Source organism: Abrus precatorius, unplaced genomic scaffold (assembly GCF_003935025.1).
Source record: "Abrus precatorius isolate BTA unplaced genomic scaffold, Abrus_2018 Scaffold11, whole genome shotgun sequence".
NCBI lineage: Eukaryota > Viridiplantae > Streptophyta > Magnoliopsida > Fabales > Fabaceae > Abrus > Abrus precatorius.
This window is the reverse complement of record NW_020874303.1, coordinates 8,842,444-8,852,762: the sequence shown is the minus strand read 5'-3', so window position 1 is coordinate 8,852,762 and position 10,319 is coordinate 8,842,444. Positions and strand designations below refer to the sequence as shown.

The window sequence follows — 10,319 nt, the reverse complement described above, 5'->3', positions numbered from 1 at the left end:
GGTTAGTTCGTCATGCCAGAAAAAATAATAATAAATTATTTTTGAATGAATAAATAACTAAAAAGAAAAAACTATTGTTTGGACTTTACATAAAAGCTAAAAAAATACAAAATGAGAAAAATGTAAACCACTACATGAGTAGTTATCTCTCACTTGGAAGAATAAGAACCCTAATTTATATACAGTGGCAAATTAACTGTTTGACGAATATTAAGTAGAATTTTTTTTAGATAAAAATATTCTATACAAATTTGTCATAGTCAATTATTTAATCTTGTTGGTTTGCTTTTACAGTATTTTAATTGTGCGAAAATTTGAAAATATGTGAGTGACAAAATTGCCATTATCTTAAAAAGTGAAGTTAGTAAAATCATTATCTTTATTGTTCACTCTAATAAATATATATTTTGAGAGTTATTTTTAAAATAAGAAAGAGCATTAAATGACACTGAATATATGTATGCTTTGCGTTGAGGTTCAATGTATGATGATTCATGGCGTTAGTTTTATTTGTTTAGAATAGAATCCTTTAGCAGTTAGTCAGAGTGAGTTGAGACAAAAACCTAAGTGATGTTTGGAATCCAGATGGGTCCCAATGCACTTCAGATTTTGGAATTTGTGCAATCTATTAGTAGTATGGACCTTTTGCTGTTTCCTAGACCAAATTATTCAAACAAAAACATCTTATAATTCAACATTTTTATTTTTATATTTTTTTATAGACCAATTTCAAAACACATTTTTTATCAGGATTTTGTTTTTATTCGGAAAATAAACAATAAGAAATAAATATATAATATAAAAAAATTAACTAAATAAAAATTATTAATACATTAATTTTTAAATTTTAACTGACAAATCTACAATATCTTAAATTTACTCTTAATTAAAGGCTATTCTTATTATTACATTGATTTTTAAGAGTTTATAAAGATTCAACAATGAAAGATAGATATGTAAAAAAATAATATAGTCTTAAAATGCTATAGAGTTTTGTATTAAAGATCAATAAATTTTATTTAAAAATTAAAAAAATATTTTTAGTGCAATCTTATACTATTTTTCACGTTATAATAAATACAAGTTATTATTACGTTCTCAACCACATTAAAAAACTTATTTAATTTTGTACATAAGAGTGTGCAACACCTTCATCCTTCTTTTTTATATGCCAGTAGAACCTCAAATTACATATTTCTAATAAAGGATTCAATTGCATTATTATTGTACTTTTGAAAAATACTAAAGCTATTGATTAAGGAAACAAGTAATAGTTGTTTTTCAAAAAGATTATCAATGCATTCTTCCAATGATTTTCAATGCATCTGGCAAATTTTCTTATTAAAACTATATTTATTGATCATTTAACCGGTGCTAGAAATGCCTTTTAACAAAACTCTTTGGTTTTTAGTGATCTTACAAGCAAACATATTTTTGGAGTGGGGAGGGAGAGTGGTATACAGCATCTGATTATTTAAATTAAAGAAGAAAGGGGGAAAAAGATATCAAAGCAAGTGTAGCAAACAAAATTAAACTTGAATGTTCATCATAACACAAGAGTTTACATTAATGGGCACTCAGAAAAGAAGACACTGCAATCTTACACCTGAAGCCTGTATACATAGAAGAAAATTCCTAAATAGTACTGAAAAGCCACCATAGCCCAAATATTTGGCATGATCAAGTGAGTGAAGCTTTGGCCAATGTTTTGACCAAAGGGTGAAAACAATGGTGGCTGCAACTGCCACACCACAGCACAACCCAACAGCACTAGGAAACATAAAAAGCTGTTAGACTCAAAAATTTGTTTCATTCTGAAGACAAGTCCCTAGCTAAAAGACCTATCCACTCACTAACTGTACACAGCAACCGAGGACAAGAAGGATGTCCTTGGATATAGTTACACCACAATTATTAGAATGCACCAAACATTCATATCACTAACAACTACCATCCACATACACACCATTGCCATTGGTATATACACCATTTAAGGAACCATTGGATGATTTAAAACCATTTCCCTTTTTGTGTGCTTTCAGTAGGGCTGCTGAGAGTCCATTATTATATTTTCCATTTGTTAACTTGGCATGGCCATTACTTGGCAGTGGCACAACTGTCCTCCTTGGTTCACATGCTGCTGCTATTAGTCCTGTTTTGTCAATCAGGCAGTTATATTCAGTCTTCACCTCTTTTGCTCAACATCGCCACATGATATCAATATGATTCATTTTAGAATGAGATTGTGTGGATTGGACATTATAGTTCTTAAGATTTCAAAAGTTCTCCATTAGTCCCTGACTTTGCAAAACATCTTTCACTTTAGTCCTATTTTGTGCAAAACGACCATGGAAAAATAAAGTGAACTAAAAGGAATCATTTTTTGCAGTCAGTGGCTATGGATTTTAAAATCGCAGACTAAAATATCTGACTAATGCAGACATGTGAAGATAATAGATGGGAGACTTTACCATCAAAGATTAAAAAGAAGCATCCTTAACAGACGTGAATATAATAACAAACAGAAATCCCAATGACAAATTTGAAGGACAAAAATATAATTAATAGCTTATTCTACAGAAAAAGATGATTGGCAATGACTCTCTAGTGAAAATACCTGAGAAGAGGGGAGAAGGTTTCCCTGGTCTGGACTTAAACTCAGGGTGAAACTGAACGCCAATAAAAAAAGGATGGCCAGGCAGCTCCACTATCTGCACTCATGCACATAATTAACAAAATTATAATTTTTAATTTTGGGTAAATCTTAAGATCCATGTCAATACTGTTTCACGTAAAGACACACCTCCATACGCCTCCCAGTTTCATCTTTGCCAACAAAAGATAGACCAGCACTCTCTAGCTGTGATATCATGTCAGGATTAACCTGTACAGCATAACAATTATTGTTACTGACTATGGTTGCATCTTTACCCAAAAGAAAGTTTCATCTTACTACGACAATTTACCTCATATCTATGCCGATGTCGCTCATCAATAAAGCTTACATTACCATACCTATAAAAGAAATTCCAAATTAATGCATCAGATATGGAGATGGAGATCCATGAGCTACCATCTTGTATTAATATTTTATCATATAAGTGACAGTGTTTTTCTTTTTTGGCTTAAGGAAATAAATATTTTAAGTGGATACCATTCACATATGTAAGAAAGCTCAAGTTAAGTTTTGAAATCTTACAATTTTGCAGATTTGCAGTCAGTAACTTGGAAGTAAGTTCTCCTTGAACCAAGACGCATGGTTCCCCCCATATGAGTCTTTGAGCCCTAGGAATAGAATACAAACTAGCTTAATAATGATCTACAAGGGAACAATATTATCAACTCATGCAGTACATGAATACAAGAGAACATACTTCTGGCATAAATATGACACAAGGGGTCTTGGTGTCAGGATCAAATTCTGTGCTTGTAGCATCATGCAGACCCAGAACGGATCGTGCAAACTCAATGACAGCAATCTGCAACCCCAAGCAAATGCCGAGAAATGGAACTTTATGTTCTCGAGCATACTTAGCAGCAAGAATTTTCCCTTGTACTCCTCTATCACCAAAACCTCCTGGAACTAGAACCCCATTAGCACCCTGCAGCATATGTCAATTTAGGAAACACCAGTAAATAATCTCTCACATTTAAATACATATAAATTAGCACTGCAATCAGAGTTTTGAACAAAGACATTTAGTCAAAAAATAGTAGGAAAACCTTCAAAAGACTCCAAGCAGCTTTATATGCATCAGGATCCTGCAGTAGTACATTAATTGTCAGAGGGTTGCATAACAAACATAAAAATCAACAAGTTAACTAACAAATGCAGTACACAACAAAGAGATAATCACCTCTCTAGATGTAACATCTTCAAGATCTCCAGCTGGAACCCAGTCCACAATAAGTTTACGGTTTTGGGAAACAGCAGCATGCAAAAGTGCCTGTACGAAAAAACAAGTAATTAGCTAATGGTATACCAGGGTTCAGTTTAATGCCTTGTAAAAACTTCACGTACCAAAAACACAAGTTTCAGAGAATGCACAAAGTACTGGAAATTACCACATATAACAAATTTAAGAGTAAGTTACCTTCAGAACAGAAAGATAGGCATCTGAAAGGCCAGTGTATTTTCCCACCATTGCAATTCTAACCTGTAAAGAACATAACAGTTTCAAGCTCATCACTTGGCACCATTCAGGGAAAACAATATCAACCCATACGCAGATTTTTCTTTTCCAATGCTATATTCAAGATGTTTGAGACTTACAGTTTCCTGACATTTGTCATAAACTTTTGTCCTAGCGGTCCACTCCTTCAATTTGGGCTCAGCAGCAACACTGCAAATAACAAGAACATCAGTTGAAAGACACAAACACTTAAGCTAACAGCTGTAGCATAACTAACAATACATTTTCAGAACATCAAACCATAACTTCCATAAGGAATTAGGATTTTTTTGGGAAAGGGAGGAGGTTATACACCAAAAAAGAATGAGGTTGTTGTACAAACCTGAGGAGGTCTAATGCTTTCAGGATTGCTTCATGTGCCTTCTGTTTCTATTAGTTAAAGAAAACAAATTCAAAAGAAAAAAGTTCAGGATCTTGCATTAATTAAACCACTTAATGACAGGCATGTAATTCAACATGAAAACAATAAGTTAGTCAAATAATTATATTAACAAATTAAACTTCATGAATATGGTTTCCAAAGTCCTAGAAAAAAAACAAAGAAAGGGGATTAAAAAAGACTAAAGAATTGCTTACTTTCAATAGCAAAGGAATATGCCAAATATTTGGAACATCATGGAGAGTAAGTATGTTCAACAGCTGCAGATACAAAAGTATGTTTTAAGAATACAAGTAAGGCTCTTGTGATAAGAAAACTCAAAGTTGTCAACATTAATGTCATATTACCGGCACATGACAAAATTGAGCAAGTTTGGCCTTGACATTGTCATCAAGTTCCTGGTAAAAAGACAAGTAAAAATATAATTTTTTTATTCATTAATAGAAACAACAAAATAAGAAAAGACGACAAGAGACATACCTTTGAACTGCGGCAAGCAAGAAGATTAGGAGTCAAACCCAATCCTCTAAGTTGACGAACACTGTGCTGAGTTGGCTTTGTTTTCTACAGATTAAAAGTTTAATTAAGTGCTGATGGTACCACTTGAAAGATGCAACAAAAATATTCCATTTAGTTAATTAAGGACCAATAAACAGAAACTTAGGGTATGTTTGTTTGCAAATTCTAAAAGAGTTTTCTCTTTTTAAAAATTAAAAATACATGTATTTTTAGTTTTTAAAAAGAGAAAATTCTTTTAAAAATTGCAAACAAACATGCTCTTAGAATTTCAATTTTACACTTGTATTACTCGAATATATATTTATTTATTATCTGTTCCCTATGAAAAAATATATTAGAAATGTTTCACTGATAACATATTTTACAGTATACCTGTTCACCAACAACATTTAGAACAGGAACCAGGCTGACATGAACCAAACAGAAGTTGCCAGAGCCTACAAAAAAGAAGAAAAGAGAAAAATAAAATTAGCAAGTCTGATTTACTGAAGCACAGCACTAACCAAATATATATATATATATATATATATATATATAGAGAGAGAGAGAGAGAGAGAGTACAGGGTTTGAATGATAAACATTACCTACACGGTATGAAAATTGGCCAAGCGCTTCAATAAAAGGCATGGACTCAATATCCCCTGCATTAAAGAAAATTTATTTTAAATGTATGTTTCACAATATTGATAAAATAAACACTATTTCTCACAATGTGCCAAAAAAATGTCATTTTCAATTTCTACTTCTAACTATCCATATTTTTAAAACTAAAAAATGGAGAAGTTTGAATAGATAGTAGATTTATAAATTATAATAGTACTGAAAATCACGTACTACCTTACTATTGATTAATATTTTCACTAAGTGTTACTTACCTATAGTTCCACCCAATTCAATGACACAAACATCAGCTGGCCCTTCTTTCCCATCAACTGGTATCTCTGCTACACGCTCTATCCATTCTTGGATGGCATCTGTTATGTGTGGAACAACCTACAAACAAAGCAGTGAGGAAATGAAAATCAGGGCTCCAATAACTATTACAAATGTCTTAAAAGAGGAAAAATCAGTGTGTTTAAACCAACCTGAACTGTCTTCCCAAGATAATCTCCTCTTCTTTCCTTCTCAATAACAGACTACAGATAATCATAATAAAAAAAATCAATAAGAAACAGTAGGCATGCCTGGTCAAAAACAACAAAGAACGCATTTAAACGCTGTGCACTCTTGGCTCACCTGATATATTTTTCCAGTAGTGATATTATTGTCACGGGTTAATTTGATGTCCAAGAAACGTTCATAGTTTCCAAGATCAAGGTCAACCTTCAACAAACGGAAAAAAAAAAAAAAGAATAAAAATTTCAGACTGAAACTTTGAAAAAAACAATTTCAGATGTCCTTTGTTATTATAACAAAAAATCAGTTTAAAAACACAATAAATTTACTTGTATTTAAAGTAAAATGAGAAATTGAAAAGAACAGGGGAAAACACGTCATAAGCGAATTCACACAATGACTTTTAGCATGTTTCGGAAAAGAAATTAGTAATTGGCATCCTCATGGTAGAAAACTTAAACTATTTACCTCACCACCGTCATCTAAGACGAAAACCTCCCCGTGCTCAAAAGGAGACATTGTTCCAGCATCAGTGTTGAGGTAAGGATCTGCAAATGATAGAAAAATTCAAACAAAATTATAAAAAATATATGTACAACATTACTTTATAATAATACTATAGAAAGACAGGATTTTGATTGCTTAAAGGAGGGAAGAGAAAAACTGAGCAAATAATTGGTACTGCTCCTTTTTATTCATCAACATAAAAGAAGAAAACACTTGGGAGAAAAAAACACAATGCACTAGGATCAAGAATCCTCCAAAATCAGAGAAGAAAAACATCAAAAAACGAAACACATCAGCTCAAAACCAATAAACCGGTCCCTGTGCAAATCATACACGAAAAAAAAAAAACAAACTTGTTCGACAAGATTTTCCATCCAAAGGAAACAGCCAAGTTGGCCATTCAGTGAAGCAACCAACTGAATGGCAAATTCATTTACAAACTCGCTCTCTTACATCCAAAAACACATAAATGCATTTCCTTGTAGAATTAAAGGGAGAGGTAGTGAAACTTCAACACATAAAACATGAAGAAAAATTACCAATCTTGATAGAAGTTACTCTAAGACCACAAGCCTTGAGGAGAAGTCCAATACTGCTTGCAGTGACACCTTTCCCAAGTCCACTGACAACACCACCTGTCACCAACACGTACTTCATCTTTGCCTCCCCTTACGTTGGATAGTGAAATTGTTCCTCTGCTGCTTGTCCCAGGGAAAATGCACGAAGGCAGAACCAACCCAAGAAGTGAGTAGTGAGTACTAAGAGAAAACAAGAACAAACACAGACACACACAAACACAACCTAGGACCATAAACAAAAGACAGACAGATGTGGTTATAGTGCCAATATCACACCACTACTTATACTGAGACCCACTAACCCTTTATAGGCCTCTGATAAAACTATGAATGGTGACAACAACAGTACAAAACAATGCAAGATTGACGGTTTCTAGCATGAAACAGAAAGTGGGGTGGTGCGGATAAGATAGATAGGTAAATGGGTAGTGACAGACATTACTAGTACATAGATATCATAAGCAAAGATAAGAAAAAATAGAAAAAGGTGGGAACTTTGAAGAACCCCACAAGGGAGAGAATAATGAGGAACCTTGTTCACAATGACGGGGTTTACAAGGTTCTTCCTTTTCTGCTTTTCTGTGAACCCCTCCCTTTTGTAGCTTCTGGGTTGCTGTCTGGCCCCTAAACCCTTTCTCTTTATAGCCCCCCAACAAAGACACTTAATTACCCTCTTGCTGCCTCTAAATTTGGCTCAATCTTTCAGGGATTCTGATTTTCTCTCTAATTTTACATATACATATATATCTATATATATAACTCAAAATATACCAAGAGCAATTACAGAAAGCTTAAATCTTTGCACTTTGATCACGATGAAGAAAAATGAATGCCTTTTGGTTTTGCTCTATGGTTAACAAGCATCAAAATGTACCCTCTCTCTCTCTCTCTCTCTCTCTCTCTCTCTCTCTCTCTCTCTCTCTCTCTCTCTCTCTCTCTCTCTCTCTCTCTCTCTCTCTCTCTCTCGTTACAGGCGGCGGGTGAACAAGGAGGATGATGGCCCCTCCTTTCAACTTTAAAAAGAAGCAAAATCCATGACAAAAAAAATGAAAAATTAAAAAAAGAATATATTAAAGATTAAATTTTTACTCCTCCCCTTTTATGGTTTGTTATTGGATTAGGTAAATAAATTAAAAAATGAAAAAAGGGACTTTCACTTTTATTTTTTGACGCAATCAAAAATCAACCACGAAGGATATCTGGGAAGGGGTTGTTGTTAGTTGTGGAGAGGGTTATGTTAGGGAGAGACCCTACGTAATAATTTTCTGGATTTTGTCTATATATTTAAGCAATCAAATAAAAATATTTAATATTTTAAAATGTGTTTTACTTAATTATGTAAGAATAATATTTTTTTACTTCATTACTTTTTTGTTATTATAATCATATTTAAGACAACGTCACGTGCTGGTATGACTCAGAAATTTTCCTTACTTGATTCAACTCCTGTTAGGATAATAAATGTTACTTTTATTATTTAATATATATTCTCGGAAGACATAAGGTAATAAAATTAATTAGGGTAAGCATAATTTAAAAATCTCATTAACAAGTATCTGAAAAAATATAAATTAAAAACAGTTACCACATTTTAACAAACTATTATTGAAATAATTTTAGATAATATGTAAATTTCTTAAACCGACATCATTTAATCATTTATCTAATATGAATTAGGAAGAGTTAACTTTTAAAGGGGTTATCTGAAAATCATTTTCACATTCATTTATATATCATAGTTTGTTCAGCCTTCAGCATTGCATATTTGACTTGTCAGTAACAACTGGCTACAAAATCAGATGACAAATTAGAATAAATCTGCCACGTTGTATACAAAGTCCGTTGGCGTGTTTCATTCCATCTAGAGGGATTACATTTTGACACATTTCACTCTTTTATTTGCCTCAATTTTGGTCTTGTTACTCACTTTTCCATATTTTTCTGCACTTTACCTCAATCCTAAAGACATTCACACTTGACTATCTATTCTACTTTTGGCTGCTAAGTTTATTCTATTACAGTAAACGTGTAGAGATGCAATTTTGTTATTAGAAAAGGTTATCATAATTTGAAATAAAGTATAATCATATTCAATTGACAAAGTTTATATTCTACACAAAGTTTGAGTAGTGTGGGAATACAAACAGCACCGTTAAATTGTGATAAAACTTTGGAAACCATTTTATGGGTATGTATCAGATTCTGCTTCGCCTTTTTTTGTCGGAGACACTTTTCATTGGTTGCTTCCGAAAAAGCAATCTATAACACCGTAGGATCAATGATAAGAGAAAATTGCATTATTTTCGAATTAAGATTAACAAAAGCAAATAAAAGAAAAGAAAAAGTGTGATTCTTCCATATACTAGAGTGAATGATTCAGACGAGACAAATGGGAATTTAGAAGAAAGGGGGTATGATAAAGCAACACTTGGCAACCTAAATGAAGCCCCAAAGAAAGAGACAGAGCTTGGGGCACAGGCCATGCGGCTATTGGCTTTTGCTGCTGATGCTAATGCCAACCTTGAAAACGAAAGGCCATCATCCCCTGCTGTTGCATAGGACCCTACTTCCTCACATTACGTTCTTCTTCTCTTTATTTTACATTATCCCTTACTTAGGTTACATCTATCACCCTTTATTAATTTACTTCCCCAAATCTATATCCCTTTTCTTTTACACCGTTAACAAATCCATATCTTACTCACTCTCTGTAAGATACATCTTCTCCTAAGCCCAGTGTCATTTTATATTAACTAAGACCCTATCCTTTCTCTAATTATACACTTATAGATATCATTTAGAAATATAGAAATATTTAAAAAAGAAACTGCCTTCTAAAATTTATTTTAGAAAGCAATTCAAAACTCTTTCAAATTGTTACAAGAGCAATTTATATTTTTAAAATAGAAAAACTTATAGAATGTTTTTTTTCACTTTTTTAGATGAAAAGAGAGAGACTTTATAAACTCTCTTAATTTTATATTTTTAAGTTGTTTTATATGAGCAGTTTGTATTAATCTTTTTTTT

At 32.6% G+C, this 10,319-nt stretch overlaps 1 protein-coding gene across 1 annotated transcript; it reads right to left on the bottom strand.

The window, feature by feature from the left end:
• Positions 1-1,461: 1,461 nt before the first annotated feature.
• On the bottom strand, positions 1,462-8,548 carry LOC113855399 (CTP synthase). The gene is made up of 22 exons (XM_027487031.1): positions 7,825-8,548; positions 7,254-7,412; positions 6,676-6,755; positions 6,328-6,414; positions 6,177-6,227; positions 5,967-6,084; positions 5,676-5,732; positions 5,464-5,528; positions 5,053-5,136; positions 4,920-4,970; positions 4,770-4,832; positions 4,516-4,562; positions 4,274-4,343; positions 4,095-4,157; positions 3,858-3,947; positions 3,724-3,762; positions 3,375-3,602; positions 3,200-3,285; positions 2,967-3,015; positions 2,804-2,884; positions 2,618-2,711; positions 1,462-2,152 (listed from the first exon to the last, which is right to left on the bottom strand). The coding sequence occupies exons 2-22, from the start codon at positions 7,369-7,371 to the stop codon at positions 1,941-1,943; spliced, it is 1,833 nt and encodes a 610-aa protein (XP_027342832.1). The 5' UTR covers positions 7,372-7,412; positions 7,825-8,548; the 3' UTR covers positions 1,462-1,940.
• Positions 8,549-10,319: the final 1,771 nt, after the last annotated feature.

What these genes read in the sequence shown, in the direction of transcription:
- LOC113855399 (XM_027487031.1), bottom strand. Translation starts at nt 7,371, where the DNA reads ATGAAGTACGTGTTGGTGACAGGTGGTGTTGTCAGTGGACTTGGGAAA. An exon ending in TAAATGTTGTTGGTGAACAG is followed by an intron (nt 5,137 to 5,463) that starts GTATACTGTAAA and finishes TTTAATCTGTAG; the next exon opens with AAAACAAAGCCAACTCAGCA. An exon ending in ATATTCCTTTGCTATTGAAA is followed by an intron (nt 4,563 to 4,769) that starts GTAAGCAATTCT and finishes TTTAACTAATAG; the next exon opens with AAACAGAAGGCACATGAAGC.